Below are 17,987 nucleotides of genomic sequence, written 5' to 3' on the forward strand. Positions count from 1 at the left end.
GGGGGGCAGAGCCAGAGCTACCTAGGACCCAAGGGGAGTGTCTCAGGCAGGACCCGCACAGGCACAGGCACACACACTGGCCACACACTTGCCTTCGGACGTGTGCCAAGCAGCTCAAAAGAATTTAAAGTCCAGCCAGGCACGGTAGCTCACGCCTGTAATCCCAGCACTTTGGGAGGCTAAGGCAGGCAGATCACTTGAGGTCATGAGTTCGAGACCAGCCTGGCCAACATGGCAAAACCCCATCTCTACTAAAAATACAAAAAACTTAGCCAAACGTGGTGGCAGGCGCCTGTAATCCCATCTACTCGGGAGGCTGAGGCAGAAGAATCGCTTGAACCCGGGAGGCAGAGTTGGCAGTGAGCTGAGACCACGCTACTGCACTCCAGCCTGGGTGGCACAGCGAGACTCTGTATAAAAAAAAAAAAAAAGATTTAAAGTCCTTGGGAGAAGTGGAGTCCATACATCTCTTCAAGATGTGGCATGGAATGGTGAACATCTGAGCACATAGGGCAGGAGGGCCCCGGGGGACCTTGGGCAGCCCAGGAACCAGCATGGGGTAGCAGGACTGACCGGCTCCCAGGGCACCTTGGTAATGCTGCAGGTGTGGCCGACTGATCCCCTATGGAGACAGTAAAGATTAAGAGGATCATAAACTGCATCCAGCGGCTGCCCCGGGAGAAATCTCCTCAAGCCAGAGCCTCTGCTGCGAGGGGCTTCGGAACCTTGGGGCAGCTCCTGAGTTCAGACAGAGTTCAGGCAGGAAGACAGAGAGGCGGAGACCCATAGAGAGACACAGAGACAGGGAGAGAGGCAAAGGCAGAGGGGGCTGCCACGGAGAGGTAGGAGCAGAGAGAGAAGAGAGACGGGCGCAGAGAGACAGAGGTTCATGGACTGAGGTAGAGGCTGGGCCCGGCTCAGCAACCCAGGCCTCCCACAGGCAGGCAGAGGCTGCCCTGGAACCCACCAACACCAGACCAACAGCTCTGATGAGCTCCACCGTGGCTGCAGCTGCGCCTGCAGCTGGGGCTGCCTCCAGGAAGGAGTCTCCAGGCAGGTGGGGCCTGGGGGAGGATCCAACAGGTATGGCTTCTCCTGGAGGTAGGGTCAGGTCTGGGCCCTTGGGGAGCAGGGTAAGGGCCAGAGGTTCCCAGGAACCATGGAAGGAGCCAGAGCAACTCAGACCCAGCCCCACCGGCTGTGGGCAAGGGTGGGGTAGCCTGCGGGCAAACCCAGATTCCTAGAAACACAGTGGGGTGGGGAGGGGGGTTGGGGGCGGGCAGGCTGCAGAGCCAGGACAGGACAGCCCAGCCGATGGGGAAGGAAAGAACAGAGAAGCGCCCTTAGGGCTTAACAGCCCAGAGGTCCCTAGTGGTGTTGACAAGAATGTTTCTGTGGGAGGACGCAGCCTGAAGCCACCCACAGAGAAGGGATGGGAGCTGGGGAAGTGGAGCCAGGGCTTGGACTCTTGCTGAAAATTCCACTCAGGGAGGAGAAAGGGCAGGGAATGGGGCTGGGGGCTGGGGTGTGGATGCACAATGAGGGAGACACTTCTCCGGATGGAAGAGTCACGCGTGGGTTCGTTCAAATGCGGGTGGACGGGGCCCGAGGACTGGGAAAAGGACCTGAGGGACGGAGGGGAGCGTACGGCCCTGCCCCCGCCCAGCCCTGCCCCCTGCCCCCTGCCCCCTGCCCCTCAGGCGTGAGCCCCTCGCTCCAGTGCCGCGTGTGCGGAGACAGCAGCAGCGGGAAGCACTACGGCATCTATGCCTGCAACGGCTGCAGTGGCTTCTTCAAGAGGAGCGTGCGGCGGAGGCTCATCTACAGGTGAGGGCGGTGGGCCCTGCTGGGCTCCTGCCCCTGAGGGGTTCTGGAGGGGTGAGGGGGCGTTCAGGGGAGGAGGGGCTTGGGCAAAAATGTCCAAAGCCATGGTTCAGGACCTGGGAGGGACACTGACCCCCGGGGTCTCGTCTTCGCCTGCAGGTGCCAGGTGGGGGCAGGGATGTGCCCTGTGGACAAGGCGCATCGCAACCAGTGCCAGGCCTGCCGGCTGAAGAAGTGCCTGCAGGCGGGCATGAACCAGGACGGTGAGGCAGGGCGCTGGCCCCGGGGGACGTGACAAGAGATGGGCAGCGGGACTGGCTGGCGTGTCGTTCTGACCCTTCCTGCCTCCCCAGCCGTGCAGAACGAGCGCCAGCCCCGAAGCACAGCCCAGGTCCGCCTGGACAGCATGGAGTCCAGCACTGAGCCCCCGCCGGAGCCCCTGGTGGCTCCCCCGACCCCGGCAGGGCCCAGCCCACGGGGCCCCACGCCCATGTCTGCAGCCAGAGCCCTGGGCCACCACTTCATGGCCAGCCTTATAACAGCCGAAACCTGTGCTAAGCTGGAGCCAGAGGATGGTAAGTGGGAGAGCGGCTGAGAGCACAGCAGGCTTGGCTACCCGGGTCACAGTGGGGCTGCAGCGCCTCGCCTTGATCCTCACTTCCCCGGGCCCCAAGCACTCCCTGCCACCTCCTGAGAAGCAGATGCTAAGATCACAACCTCCTCCTCCAACAGCTGATGAGAATATTGATGTCACCAGCAATGACCCCGAGTTCCCCTCCTCTCCATACTCCTCTTCCTCCCCCTGCGGCCTGGACAGCATCCATGAAACCTCAGCTCGCCTGCTCTTCATGGCCGTCAAGTGGGCCAAGAACCTACCTGTGTTCTCCAGCCTGCCCTTCCGGGATCAGGTACCGACCGGCCTGCCTGCTGGGGAGCTAGCCTGGGCTAGGGTCAGGCGGCCCACTCGAGTCACCCAGACAGGGCACACACATCCCCATGCCAGTATGAATGGAGGTGCACACAGCTTGGATGGTGATGGCTGGGGACACACACCTCTGAGCCAGCAGTGGCTGGGGTGCATCTCAGGGATGGTGACAGTGGGGGTGCATGCATCTCCGGCGCAGGGATGATGGTCGGGGTGCACCCCTAGGAGATGATGGTGGCCAGGGACCCACAGGGCCCAGGGTCTTCTTAAGTTCTGGAAGACCCTCAGGCCCTGCAGACATTCTGTGGGTGACAAGTGACCTACACACCCTGAACAGCCTGAGTGGCTGACTCTAGGCCCCCTTGGAGCACAGGTGCCTGTGACTTCAGGGCTTGCATTTTAGTCCAGTCTCTCTGGCTCTGGGCCATCCCTCTCAGCTTCTAAAGGGCAAGCAGATCTTTCGGGAAAGCCAGGAGGAGAGGCACGAGGAGGGTCTGAGGCCCTCAGCCAGTCTGTGTGCTGGGGTGGAGCAGCTCAGAAGAGTCAGGCCACGCCTCTTGAATACACTCAACTTAGGACACTCATGAGGCAAGTCTCTGAGGCTGCCCAACTTCAAATGGCTCTGGGCGTTCCTAAATGTCCCAGCTGCAGCGCTGGATGGAACCCAGTGTCTCGGATGGTAGGCAGCTGAGCCAGATGGTGCCAAATCCCAGAGCTCTGGGCCCCTGGCTGATGTCAGGAGAGCATTCTTGAGTCCCAGGACAGCACTTCTATTCCTTGGGTGCCTGAGATGGTGGCAGAGCCTCCAGACTGAGCCAGAGAAGCTGTGTGTCTGCCATAACAGGCATCCCTTTCTGAGCACAGGTGATCCTGCTGGAAGAGGCGTGGAGTGAACTTTTCCTCCTCGGGGCCATCCAGTGGTCTCTGCCTCTGGACAGCTGTCCTCTGCTGGCACCGCCTGAGGCCTCTGCTGCCGGTGGTGCCCAGGGCCGGCTCACACTGGCCAGCATGGAGACGCGTGTCCTGCGGGAAACTATCTCTCGGTTCCGGGCGTTGGCGGTGGACCCCACGGAGTTCGCCTGCATGAAGGCCCTGGTCCTCTTCAAGCCAGGTAGCTGAGTCTCTGTCTAAGCCTTGAATGGGAATTCTGGTGACTTCCCTGTGCCTCTCACTCTCCCTGCACCACCCACATGTGTGCAGATGTGTGTAGGCCTCTATCCGGGGGACGGGAGGAAAGGGGTGAGGCTGGACTCCCTTCTCCTTGGGGCCACTCCTGGTTGACTGTGAGGGGACAGGGCAGGCTGGGAGCCCCTGGGAGACCCTGAGCCCCCACCAGAGCCCCTCGTGGCTCCCCTGGCCCTGGCAAAGCCCACCCCACAGGACCCCACGCCCATGTCTGCAGCCAGAGCCCTGGGCCACCACTTCATGGCCAGCCTTATAACAGCTGTAAACCTGTGCTAAGCTCACTGGTGCTGCTTCTCCCCAGAGACGCGGGGACTGAAGGATCCTGAGCACGTAGAGGCCTTGCAGGACCAGTCCCAAGTGATGCTGAGCCAGCACAGCAAGGCCCACCACCCCAGCCAGCCCGTGAGGTGACCTGAGCATGCGCCCACCCACTCATCTGTCCCTGCCCTCTCTACCCTTTCCCCGCCTCTCCCACACCCTCCCAGGGCTCACTGATTAGACAGCACAAGGGTCTCAGTTCAGCGGCACACAGCAAACATCTACTGTGTCCCAGGCACAGTACCAGGTCCCGGGGTGGGGACCAAGATGTACATAAGACAAAGCTACTGCCTTCCAGAGACAACCAGCAGTGACCGCACTGAAGATGCAAACTGCCCTAGTCAGGTACTGAGGGTTGCATGAATCTGCAGGAGACAGAGACCCTTTGGCATGGGAAGCGTAAAGCAGAATTGGGAGGGACTTTGGGGAGACAGGGCTGGACTTGAAAGGAAGAAATCTAAAAGAAAACATCATTTGCAAAGGGAGAGAGGGGCAAGCATGGTATGTTGTTAGGACAGGAGCCCACCTTGAAGGTATAACAGGTGCCAGTGAGAAATGGGGAGAATAAGCCAGAAAAGTACGCCAGGACCAGTCCATTCAGGACTTTGAATGCCAGCCAAAGGCCACGTCTGACTTGGGAGGCAGAGAGCAGCTACTGCAGGTTTCCGAGCAGGAGTGTGTCATACACAGGGCTGGACCTCACGCAGATGGGCATGGCCATGGGTACAGAGGATACTACTGGGAAGGGGGTGGCAGCTACTGCCACCTTCCAGGTGGTTCCATGAAGTTCTGATCTTTGGGCATGGCCGGGGGAGTGGAAGGGAGACTCTAGGAGTTGGAATAGGTCAGACCCAGTGTTTGGGTGAAGGTAAGGAATGAGGGAAGAGGAGCTCTTTGGGAGAAGACGTTATTAAAACAATAAAAAGGAAAGCCAGGAGGAAAGACGGTTTTGAGGGAAGATGATAAGGTGTTTTGGAGGTGCACTGAGCATCCTGTAGAGATGCCAAGCACATGGATGGCCCTGGCTAGGTTTGGAGTTGAGAGTTGCTGCAGGCTGAGTGTCGCTGGGTGAGGGTAGGGCAGGAGCCAGTGCTCTGGGACTATGCTGTTTGGCCCAGCATGGGCAGTTGTCATGGAGCCTCAGCAAGTTTGGAACACTTGGCCTTCAGGCATCTACTGGCTATTTTAGACCATGTTATCTGCATTCTTTGGGGCTCCCAGCAGTTTCTTTCTGAAGAAGTGAGCTAATATGGGCATCCTTGCATCATCTCTAGTCCAAGAAATGATTACAAGGAGAAGAGGTAATTTCCTTTTAAGAAAAGTCACAGTATACGAAGTCTATGCCACACGGCACAGGAAGATTTGTGCTGCTTATGAGCATAGGGAGAACGCTGCTACTACTAAGACTTGACTTAGCATCTGAAGAAGAGTGGGCATCAGAGACATTCAGAAACCAGCAGCCTTTCTCTGCCAAGTTTCTGTTGGAACCAGCCCCCAGAGATGTCCTGGCATATTGGTTATGTGTCAAATTTCATAATGCTGGTTAAGATTTCCTATGCCCCTTCCATAGTGGTTCATTGCCTATTACAAGCAGAATTGAGTGTGAAGATAGTGGTTTGGGGTTCTCTAATCCAGCATATTATTTCAGTTTTTAAAAACTGCAACGCCCAGGAAGAAACACAATTACCATCGCCCCCTGATATGCACACAGACACCAAAGTGAACTTCCATGAAGTAATTCCTACCCTTACCTTGTACAATTTACCTGATATTTCTCTTTTATTTGTTTAGAAAAGGCTGATTGTGACCCACTGAATTTAATTTCAGACCCACTAAGTGGGGCAATACCTGCAGTTTGGAAAAAACATTCTCTAACTGACTTTATAGTTATGTCTTCTTCCTCCCACTCTTTAGATCAGAAAAACAGAAGCAGGGAAGGCAGATGGGAGGGGTATATTACTTGCTCAGTGCTGCTCACTTGGCACTAGCAAGAGAAAGGAAGGCCTTAGGTTGGCAGAGCAAGTCCAGCAGATCACTGAGTGGTGGGGAAGGTTTCCCGGAAACTCCCGGTGAGGGGAGCTTGGGGCTGCCCAGTGTGGAGTAGCCTCCTTGATGCTGGGCATTGACCCTGGCCATCAGACCTACCCAGGGAAGGTTTGGTTCCCCCATCTGTCTCTTGGGGCTTCACCATCTGTCTTTTGTGTTGTGGACTCCTGTCTTAGCAAATAGTTCTTTTCTTTTTTTTTTTTTTTTCTTTTGAGACGGAGTCTCGCTGTGTGGCCCAGGCTAGAGTGTAGTGGCGCGATCTCGGCTCACTGCAAGCTCCGCCTCCTGGGTTCATGCCATCCTCCTGCCTCAGCCTCCTGAGTAGCTGGGACTACAGGCGCCCGCCACCGCGCCCGGCTAACTTTTTGTATTTTTAGTAGAGATGGGGTTTCACCGTGTTAGCCAGGATGGTCTCGATCTCCTGACCTTGTGATCCGCTGGCCTTGGCCTCCCAAAGTGCTGGGATTACAGGCGTGAGCCACCGCGCCCGGCCTGAATGCGGCTTTTCGTCGAAATTCCTCCTGACCTGCTCTGGGGACCTCATCTCTCCTCTGCTTCCTCCCTTGCCTTTCCTGGGAGGGCACTGCTCCAAGGACTAGTGCTCAGAAGCTGGTCGTAAAACTGATGGCGTCCTCTCTCCTGTTCAGGTTTGGGAAATTGCTCCTGCTCCTCCCGTCTTTGAGGTTTATCACTGCGGAACGCATCGAGCTCCTCTTTTTCCGCAAGACCATAGGGAATACTCCGATGGAGAAGCTCCTTTGTGATATGTTCAAAAACTAGTGGGGGTGGAGGTGAAATGTTTCCAAGCACTCTGGAGAACAATCTACTGAAATGAAACATTTGCCTACTCTTTGCCCCAGAAATTCCTCGTAGCTGTGTCTACCCAGCAGAGATGCCCACTGAAAGATATTGTAAGAATATTCATAGCAGCTTTATTCATAATAGCCCCAAATTGTACATTGATGGTAGGATGAATTAACAAATTGTGGTATATTCATATAATGAAAAATAACTTAAAAAGAATGAATTATGGATACATGTGGCAACACAGGTAAACTTCACAGACATAAAAGTTGAATGAAAGAAACCAGGCAGAAGTTCCATTTATGCAGAGTTCAGGAACAGGCAAGACTAATTGACAGTAATAGAAGTTGGAATAGTGGTTACTTCTGGGTGGCAGGGGATTGATTCAGAGAGGGCCCATGGGAGCCCTCCGGTATACTAGAAATGTTGATTTTGATCTGGGCAGTGGTTTCACAAATGTATTCATAGGTAAAAATTCATCGAGCTGTGCACTTTACTGTATTTTGTTAGACCTCAATAAAAAAAAAAAAAAAAAAAGAAAAATGAGTGTTGTCAAGGCTCTCCCTTTGAGGACACTGAAGGAATGAGTGCAAGGTCTTTGAGTTCCCTCTGGGTTCCACTCCAAGTCAGAGACCAGGTGCAATGAATTCAAGCCCAGTGGATCTCCCATAGAATTCAACCACCCAGCTTCTCTCCAGATGGCATCCCATCACCCGCAGTATGTCTCAACCTTTATCTCCTATCTCCCTCATCTCCTTCCTAAGTAAAGGTCAACACCCTGCAACTCAACATAAGGCAGCTACAGGTACTTTTTGTGAAAGGGACTCTTCATCACTTCTTAGGTCCTTATGGAAAGATACAGCTCAGACAACCCTCATCATTTTCTTTTTCTTTTTTCTTTTTTTTTTTTTGAGATGGAGTTTCACTCTTGTTGCACAGGCTGGAGTGCAATGGCGCAATTTTGACTCACCACAACCTCCGCCTCCCAGGTATAAGTGATTCTCCTGCCTCAGCCTCCTGAGTAGCTGGGATTGCAGGTATGCACCACCATACCCAGCTAATTTTGTATTTTCAGTAGAGACGGGGTTTCTCCATGTTGGCCAGGCTGGTCTAGAGCTCCCGACTTCAGGTGAGCCACCCACCTTGGCCTCCCAAAGTGTTGGGATTACACGTGTGAGCCACTGCACCCTGGCCAAACTTAATCCTTTTCGAAGATAGACCCAGATGACTGTGAAAATAATATTTTAACACATTAACATAGATCAGGCAATGCATATATTAATAGCAGGCAGTGAGCTGGGCACTTTTAAAATTGCTATTTAATCCTCAGATTAACTCTGAGGGAAGGGCTAATTTTCTCCATTTATAAATGAAAAAACTGTTTAGAGAGGACTCAAACCTTGGTGTGACTCTACCTAATGCTGCTTAAGTCTGGCACTGCCTCTTTCCCACTCCACCTTCACTTTTGGAATGAAAGACTGAACAATTCTGTCGCATTTTCTGCCTTCAAAGGATAAGCGCTTGAAATCAAGACAGAAAGGGTCATGTGAGAAGTCTGAGCAATCCTAGGGGTTCCCTGTCCTTTGGCTTGTGTTTGAACTCCCTTAGCTGACAGAAATGCCCTGTCTACTCAGGAACTGAGAACAGCTAGGGCTGTTGCCAGAAAGGAAAGAGTATGGGAAATGCTACCCAGCTGAAGCGCTTCTTACTTCAGCCCCCAGACTACTTCAGATTCTCTCCAACTTTTGAAAGTATCAGAGTGGCCTCAGTTAATCCAGTCATCTAATGCCTATAATGCCATTATACAGTCCAATTCCCTATCAAAGATTTTATCCATATGAGCTAAGGCCTGAGCAAAGCCACCTTAGTAAGACACATGGTTGAAATATGACATGACCAGTCCTGCATATTTATCTTACAGTTTGGCTTTGGGGGACATGGTAAGACTGCAAAGGTAGCCTGCTGAAGTTCACAGGCTAGCATCTGGGATGTGTGAGCACAGCACATCTACATTGGGAAGGAGATTTGAGGGCTCTCCAAGAAGAAGTCTTGGAGAATTAGAGGAAGTACATAAGCTGGATTGTCTGCTGTCAATCTGGCATCAATACCACCCCCTTCCCCACTTCTAAGGGCTTTTCTTCATTGCAGAGATGCCAGGAAAGAACTACATGTCCCAGAAACCCTTTCTCCTAGGACTTGCTAATGAAAGGCACTCACAGGACATTTTTTTCCCCCTAATGCCAAACTGATTAAATTTGGCATTAGGAAAAACAGAAGCCATTTTTCTTTGGAGACACTGCAGCCACGTCGTGGGAAAATAGATTTCACAGCAGCCTCCTGGCTAGAATTGCACTAGCTTCCAGGCAAGCTCTTGAGAACTCTGGGACTTTTAGGTGAGATTTGTATTGGCTTTCTTGACCTGTGGGAGTATCTCTGACCTTTGTCAGATCCTAATTTCTGTACTAAGTCCATCTCACCTGGAATACAAAGTGGCGTCTGTTTTCCTAATCTGGTGCAGCTCTCAGCATGTCTTACAGACAGGAATACAAATTCCTGTCTGTAAACCACCTAGGATGACAGCCATTATTCAACTTTTTGTTGCAGATTGGCTCTACTGAAATTCTGATGAGTAATGGCTTTTTCATTGCATTTAGCGTCCTTATTAGAAGAGAGAATTCAAAAGCTTTTTTTTCTTCCCTTAATGCCAATGTCTTTGGCTATGAAGCACCACAGAGGTAGTCCCTGTGGGACTATCTGGGCCTTTTCAAACGAAGCTAGTTTTTAGATTCACAAGACACTTCTCTACCCACAAGGGGATATTTCAAGGTAGGAAGGGCAGGGGAAGACTTAAAGATGCCAAGAAGTGCAACCCGATAGTCAACCCAGGTATTGCAGATGACTAGTCTCCATCTGGTGGACATCACTGGTGTTCCCCACTAGAATGCAGGCTCCACAGGGCAGAGATCTTTGTTCACTAATGTACCCTAAGCACCTAGGACAATGCCTGTGGGCGATACACTCCTTGACTGTGAGTCTGACATACCTACAAGATTCAACAGTCAGATATTACATGTACCTTATCTACTTTCACGGTTCTATCTCTGGCTCTAAGACACCGTACTGCCACCGATTCTAGGGGCAAAAGCAATTTTAAAAAACAAACCAAAGCTCTGGTCACTGTATAACTTGCCTCTCCTTATGTACCTTTCTGTTCGCAGGTCTTTGTCATCACAATAGTTGTCGACTCCGTAATCTCAGGGGCAAGTTTTAAGAATGGTATTTCGCCTGGGCGTGGTGGCTCACACCTGCAATCCCAGCACTTTGGGAGGCCAAGGCAGGCAGATCACCTGAGGTCGGGAGTCCGAGACTAGCCTGGCCAACATGGTGAAACCCCGTCTCCACTAAAAATACAAAAATTAGCCAGGCATGGTGGCAGGCACCTGTAGTCACAGCTACTTGGGAGGCTGAGGCAGGAGAATCACTTGAACCTGGGAGGTGGGAGTTGCGGTGAGCCAAGATTGTGCCACTGCATTCCAGCCTGGGTGACAGAGTGAGACTCCATCTCAAAAAAATAAAAATAAATAAAAATGGTATTTGCAGGTTTTATTATGGGCAACTAAGGGAATTTTAAACAACACTCACTATTCATATTTCAATGTAAATTTAATGCAAAAATGTAAATGTAAATTTAATGTAAAAACAAGTGAGAAGGATGACCCCAGAATTTTAAAAATTGAATACATTTGGCATTAGGGGAAAAAAATCACTACATGTTTTTTTCCCCATGTAACCTTAGACCTGATTTGGCATTTTGGAACCACTGATCCTAATCAATCCTCTCATCCAATATCTGCCCAGCACCTGTTGTTAGGTGCTGGGATCTAAGAGTCAGCAAGACAGGCAAGTGTTTGACACCATGAATACTGACAGCTGTTGAGAACACAGACCTCTAACCCAATTCACGGGGTCAGAGCAAACTTCCCAGGACAACTGCCTTTTACATTAAAACCTGTGGGTCAGTAGGAGTTCTCCAAATATGGGAGTTTGGGAAAGAGAACTGACCTCCAGATAAGAAAACTAACATTCAGAGAGAGCAAATGCCTTTCCCAGTCATGCAGTAAAAGTTGGTGGCAGAACAAAAATGACAAACTGAGTTAAAATTTCTGTTTCTATTGCATGTGTTGCTTTGCTTTTCAGTGAGAATCCTTGAGCCCTGTATTAGCAACCTTGCTACTTCTTCAAGTGGCCAATTTAGGGGAGGATCCTAAATGCAGATTTACTGCTTTTCCTGCATCCACTACAGAAAAAACACCTTGAATCACACCTTTACTTGAATTCAGTTGAGTTCCAGTGACTACCACCTCTGTGTTTTGTCAACTGTGGGTTGAGTCCTTTCCTGAAAACACATCAGTGTAACTAAGAAGTCACTGCTGTTTCTTGGAGTTGGGTTGGAATAGTTGGAGTGGGAGCCAGGATGGTTGGAAAACAAACCACACATATTGCTGCTTCTGGAAGCTTTGTTCTTTAATGAGCCATAGGGTGATTTGTTCATCAAGCTGCTTTTGTGTAGCCATACAGTGCATATTTTGAGTGACACAAACTGCACTTTATACAGATGATGTCTTGTTACCCCTCAACCCCCCGCAAAGAAAAAAAACAAAAAGGAAATTACAAAGTGCCTGTTGATTGCATCCGGAATGTAATCAGTTCCGTGGGTGAGACAAATCATTCTTCTTATAGAATTATTCTATTAAACAGTAAAATGTTATATTTCACAGGATATGTCCTTTTATAATACAGTTCTTTAAAAATTTACACTCAGCATACTTATAAATTACTTAAAATCCATTAAATATAATACTAATCTGTAGTCCACACCTTTCCCATAGTAAATACAAATACTTGTGGTTCAAAAGGTGCAACTTTTATATGACCTCAGAGGGCTGATAAATAGGCATTAAGAATGGATGACTAGCAAGGTGACAGGCCCATTGTGGGGGCTTTTTTGAAAAAAGTTTCAACCAGGGGACCAATATGAGACCTAACAGATCCATCTCCACAATCATCATTTTGCTGTTACCCTTTCAATACCCAATTAAATGTGGGAGTCATTCCAGAGAAAAGTGTTTGTTAAAAGTAGTCTAGGGCACAAAAAGAGAGGACTCCCACAGATACCACGGAGTTTTACTACCAAGTCCAGCATGGTATTGGGGGACAGTGCTGGGGAGTTGTCACAAGAGTATGGGTGGACGTAACACATTTGTCCATACAGAATGATGCATGTCCCGCATCCAGCTTCCCACCAAGAAGAAAAAAGAGAGGAGGATGAGGAAAGCCATAGAGTATGTTTCTTTTTAAAATGAAAACTCTCTTAGCTTTGAATACATCCTGAGAATCCTTTCTTCTTTCTAGTTTACCAAAGTGCTTGTTACAGTTAAAAACACAGACCACAGGCACTGAGGTGGGACTATAGAACCCTGCTGGACCACATCTTTTCAGCACACTTCTGACCCTCTGTTTTTGTGACCCTCTGTTTTGGATGGTGAAAACAACTCTACCGTTATGAAACACAGAACGGAGTCTGCATTAATCTTCCAGCAGGATAAGTGCTCTGGCAGGTTTCCAAAGCAAGAGAAGATGGGGGCTCTAGTATTCCATCCCAGGACCTCTGGCCCTTTTGTCTCTCTCTGCAAGGCTCATAGTTGGAGGGCTGTATCTCCCTTTGTGTTTTCAGAAGCCCAGAGTGGCAAAATAATTTAAATGGCAGGAGGTACAAAATACGTTGTAAACTAAGCCTCCCTGAATCCTGCTGGATTTGCTGTTAATTTGCTTCAATTTGTGATACAGAATGAAATCACACTTCTCTGCTTTTGTTACATTTTCCATAATAAGTACATACTAAATTACAGGAATACATTCACTTTAATGGGCAGAGTTGAAAATTCAGGTTTTGTTTGGGGCTGGGAATGTGTGCTAGAAGTAGAGTGCTCTGCATTTTGGAGTATGGGCTCCAAATGTGGAGCTGCCCCACTGCTGCCATGCAGATCAAAGCAAACAAGCAAAGGAGAAGCACTATGGAACCACAAGTGTGATGCATACGAAGGGCTAACAGTTTCATAAGTGACTGTAACGCGGCATCACTTTGTGGTGACATAACTTTACCATGCAGAGGGCCAGTGAGAACAGATGGATGCAGACACAGCATTTGGTTCTGAAGGTTTTTAGGAGTTATGGCTTCATCTCTTGATCAGGCCAACAAGGCCTATTACCCTATGTAAACAACGGCTTTCCCTCAAAGGGAGGGCCCCACACTGCTCTCCACTCTTACAATTTTGTGGATCTCTCCTCCTCACCCACCCACCCCAATCCTGGCAGATTAAATGACTAGAAATCCACATAAATCTAGCAACTGAAAAAAACAAGTTTTTTCTTTTTTTCTTTTTTTAATTGAATTTTACCCAAATTGGAGTTTCAGGTCCCTGAGAAAAATTATAAAGTCTCTTAACATCCATCAGCTAGTTCCTATAAAGTGACTTACATCAGTCATTTTTTAACTGCCAAAAAACTTATTTTACCAAAAAAATCTCACAAAGATTTAGAAGGAAGAACATGTGCCAACATGTCTTCTCCTGGCCATTCCTCTGGGCCACAGGAAATTATCTGATAAGGGCAATCTCTTTTTTTTTTTAAATACAGGATTTAACCAACATTCTGGAGTAAGTGCAGAGTAACAATTAATGCCCAGCAGCACACTACTCCCCCAAGAACACTGAAACACAGACTGTGCAACCTGGCATGGGGCTAAGGAACCAGCAATCCCACTATGACACACCATGCTGAGGGGTTTTCCTCTGTCCTCTAGGAGATTCTCTGAAATTCAGATTTTTAAAAGCTTAACATTTAGTACTCCCCAGGACAAGACAAACAAGGTGGCAGATGTCTGTGGGATATAAAGTATAACATTTGCTCATTAACCATCATTATTCTGGAGATTTTAAAAGCTTCCTTTCTCTGGCTCAATTCTGAACCCAAAGCAGGGAGAGGTAAAACTCCTGCTACCTTTAGCTGCCACTCAGAATTATGCTCCAAGTCTAACCTCTGGGGCTGGCCAATAACCACTGAGGCAGTGGCATGAGGTTCAGTGTTGTGTAACAGGAGAGACTCTGCCTTAACAAAAGACTTAATATTTCCACAACTTCAAAGAAGTATGAAAAGGAAGAATAACCAAAATACAGGTTATAGATGGTAAAGGCTCTTTTTCAGAGCAGTGCATGTAGTAGCAAGACAAGATGCATTTAGTAACTTTAAAAATAAACATTTCACATACTTATCTCGAGAAAGGCTATCATGTTTCATTTTTCATATATTATAAATAGCAAAAACAGATTTCTATTCCCACAAATGCTAAGATACTTAAAATGTTATTACAACTCATGTGTATGAAGACCACCCAGTGGTGAAAATGATGTCTTACTATTCCCTCAACCCAGGGATGAATGGCTCTCATCCCCTTGTCCAGTGGCCCCTAATCTGTGGGAAGAAATTCCATGGGAAGGAGGGAAGCACAAGGTTAAAAAGAAATATGCCTACTATACATACATATTTACAATAAACTTCAGTAACCAGAATATTAACAAAAATAGCTTCAAGTAGTCCTTGATTTTTTTCCATCTATTTAATACTGATGGTCTGAGAAAAGGAAGATAAAAGTTAGATAGGTCATATTAAAAACCTTTTTATTTTTTGGCAGCTTTCTGTAACACTTATTCATGCAATATTGTATGTGAATATTTTTGGAGAACTAACTAAATGGTCACATTATTTGAGTCTGTGGTGGGAATCCACCAGCAGATGAACAGGCTCATATGTGGTTTTCGGTTTAATCTATACAAAGAGAAAAGCCTGAATGGCTTAGGATGGAACCTTCATAAGTTTAGGGATCACCATGTCTCTGGGAAACTAAAAATTAAAGTATAAGAATCTGATCCTAGGACCAGGAAATATGAGAACAGTATGGCTACTGACACTTCAGCCCATGCAATGTATTTGGCAGGAACTAAACAGGAGTCAAACCAGCACTGATTATTATAACATCAAACATCATCAAAAACAAAATAGGTATTCTCTTCTTCACCATATAACAAGATATCTGAGACACGCTCTGATGGCTTAATGGAAACAATCACTTTTTTTGCTTTCCCCAGAATATAACATGGAGTGTTTTTTCAGAAATCTTAAAATAGAGGGATTAGGCTTTTTGTTTATAAGTTTTTGGAAAAAAATTATATTCTACCCCAGCTCCTAACTATCCCAAAATAAACCCAAAGGCTTTTGCTTTCATAGTTAAGAAAGATTTATACGTTTTCTTCAAATGTCAGAAATGAGAGGGTCCCTCAGGTCAGCAATATCCCCCCTAGTTCAACACCCACCTTTGGGAAGGGAAAAGAGGGTGGGGGAGAGGCAACTATAACTGACCCAAATCCCCAGGCCCTAGGTGGCTTTGTTTAGTAAAATCTCAATTCAAATACAGCAGCCAAGGCACAGCTGGCACCATCCCCAGCAGGCTTTCTGCTTCTGCAGGAGGCCCAGGAATTCAGCACATACAGTCTTAGCCATATGCTTAGAAAAGAGGCAGGACCACAATTAGGATGGACTATTGTGGACGAGGTGATGAAACGCAGCCCCAAAGGTGAGATGTGTTTACCACTCTGTAGCCACGGAGGGACACACATCTGCCGGTTCAGACCATAAATTCATTATTTCCAAAGAGTGCTAGCTGTTGGTTGGAGGTGCAGTCTGGGTCCACAGTTTTTCTGCGGCCAGACATGACTGTTCCCTCTGGGGTCTCTTTGGTTTTCTGAGGTGAGTTTTTCACATTCTTTAATTTTTGTTTGCCCTTTTCTGGGTTGAAGGTTCCTCTGCTGATGAACTGAGGCCTGTCTTCCAGGGATTTGGTCTGGCCCAATGGTCCTTCCATTCCCAGGGCCTCATTAGCTGAGGCAGCTCGGTAGAATGGAGATTTGGAATAAATCTGAAATAGTTTTCTGGTCCCATGAGACGATGCCGTGTTAGACAGACATAAAGAGGAGACTGAAGAGTCCACTACATCTAAAGAGTCTTGCTGCTTTTTAAGCTGCTTTCGCAACTTGCTGGAAGGTTCAGACTTGCCAGCTGTCTTCAGGGAGCTAAGGGCTAAGCTTCTCTCTGAGGCAAAAAAGAGACCAAAGATGTAAATGACAGTGCCCTCTAAAGCAAATCATCATGTAATGAATAGGTGTCACTGTTCACACATGAAATTGGGTGGGATAAGATTTGGAGGTTCCAGGCTGACTTACTATGGGCACAGTCATAGTCAAAGAGAGCTCACCATCCATTTCTCTATATAGCAGTTCAGAATCATCCTCAAGGAAATCTGGTGTTTGACTATGCCACCAGTGGAGGCCTAGAACAGTCACTATCATATTAAAAACTGCCGGGATATGTAGATAAGTTCTACATCTCCCTGAGACATGCCACCCAGTTAAACACCTCCTTTGTATATGTATATAGTCCCACCTCACAGTGGGGCACAATTCCTGCCACGCTCAGAAAATGGGTCATGGGTCAGTAAGACAACATATATTGTGATTATTGGCTTTTCTCTGTGGTAAGTACAGGATAAAACATTAAATTACCAAACAAAACAAAACAAAACAAAACAAACAAACAAAACTCAATCACACTGAAGAGTTGGTTTGATAAACAATGTATATGGAAGCTTTACAAAGACAACAGGAAAAAAAAGACCTTCCATGGAAGTCAGGAATCTAAGTAGCAAAGACAATTACATTTCTTATCCCCATCCAGATAGTGATAAGGACCTGTATGCCAAACGATGAAGGCTAAAACTATATGGATAAAAGGACAAAATTGGCCGGGCGCGGTGGCTCAAGCCTGTAATCCCAGCACTTTGGGAGGCCGAGATGGGTGGATCACGAGGTCAGGAGATCAAGACCATCCTGGCTAACACAGTGAAACCCCGTCTCTACTAAAAAATACAAAAAACTAGCCGGGCGAGGTGGCGGGCGCCTGTAGTCCCAGCTACTCTGGAGGCTGAGGCAGGAGAATGGCCTGAACCCGGGAGGCGGAGCTTGCAGTGAGCTGAGATCCGGCCACTGCACTCCAGCAAGGGGGACAGAGTGAGACTCCGTCTCAAAAAAAAAAAAAAAAAAAAAAAAGGACAAAATTCCTCAGGACTTTGTTACTGCTGATGTATGGTCAGTGCATTCTTGAAAGACTTTGTCTTGGTTTCGGAATCTTTATTCCTCCTTTGCAAAACAAATCTGGCGTCTTTGGTCTACCATGTTCACTTACCTGATTTCTCAGAGATAGCACATTCAGACTCCATATTCAAATTTTCTGAGCTATCAGCAGTCCCAATGGAGGCCTCAGACTCAAGAGTTTCATCATCAGAGGCACGGGGTTCCAGTACAAGCATCTCAAATGTCAGCTCCTCCCTGTAAGATACAATCAAGAAACCATTAGCATATTTGATAGGAAGTGGAAGGAAGATAACAGAAAAAAAGATCCTCCATGAAAGTCAGGAATCTAAGAAGCAAAGAGAGTCCATTTTTACTGTCCCCATCCAGGTGGTGATGCCAAATATGGTGAACGCTAAAACTATATGGACTAAAGGATAAAATCATAGTCAATCTAGGACCAATAACAGGGGTAAGAGTAGGGTGAAGATGCTGTCGTGGTGAGATCTTTCAGTAAAATGAACTCTGGACTGATAATCAGGAGATCAGGGCTCTAACCTTGTTCATAATATCCATAATGCATCAGGAAAGTACCTTTCTCTCTCTGGACCTCAGCTTCCTACCACAAAACAAAGAGATTAAATTAG

General features: G+C 47.9%; 2 protein-coding genes across 33 annotated transcripts in view; one reads left to right on the forward strand and one right to left on the reverse strand.

Annotated features, from left to right (window-relative positions):
- The first annotated feature begins 680 nt into the window (after positions 1-680).
- NR2E3 (nuclear receptor subfamily 2 group E member 3) lies at positions 681-7,645 on the forward strand. Of its 3 annotated transcripts, XM_045397370.2 has the most exons (8): positions 681-1,083; positions 1,701-1,827; positions 1,984-2,087; positions 2,178-2,399; positions 2,557-2,732; positions 3,614-3,860; positions 4,236-4,341; positions 6,946-7,645. In XM_045397370.2, exons 1-8 carry the CDS (start codon positions 990-992, stop codon positions 7,076-7,078), a joined length of 1,209 nt encoding a protein of 402 aa, XP_045253305.2. In that variant the 5' UTR covers positions 681-989; the 3' UTR covers positions 7,079-7,645. The 3 variants fall into 3 exon arrangements, with proteins under 3 accessions (XP_045253305.2, XP_073852316.1, XP_073852317.1); XM_073996215.1 differs by lacking the exon at positions 681-1,083 and having other exon boundaries at positions 1,361-1,827; XM_073996216.1 differs by lacking the exons at positions 681-1,083; positions 4,236-4,341 and having other exon boundaries at positions 1,361-1,827; positions 6,946-7,203.
- A 3,956-nt stretch (positions 7,646-11,601) lies between these two features.
- MYO9A (myosin IXA) overlaps positions 11,602-17,987 on the reverse strand; it is a 306,446-nt gene continuing 300,060 nt past the window's right edge. For all 30 annotated transcript variants that reach the window (XM_073996176.1, XM_073996166.1, XM_073996163.1 and 27 more), the window contains 2 exons: positions 17,456-17,598; positions 11,602-16,306 (listed from right to left, as the gene is read on the reverse strand). In XM_073996176.1, the coding sequence (XP_073852277.1) occupies positions 15,843-16,306; positions 17,456-17,598 (607 nt within the window). In that variant the 3' untranslated portion in view covers positions 11,602-15,842. The remainder of the gene's footprint in view (positions 16,307-17,455; positions 17,599-17,987) is intronic.

The sequence above is a fragment of the Macaca fascicularis genome, chromosome 7 (assembly GCF_037993035.2).
Source record: "Macaca fascicularis isolate 582-1 chromosome 7, T2T-MFA8v1.1".
In the NCBI taxonomy this organism is placed as follows: domain Eukaryota; kingdom Metazoa; phylum Chordata; class Mammalia; order Primates; family Cercopithecidae; genus Macaca; species Macaca fascicularis.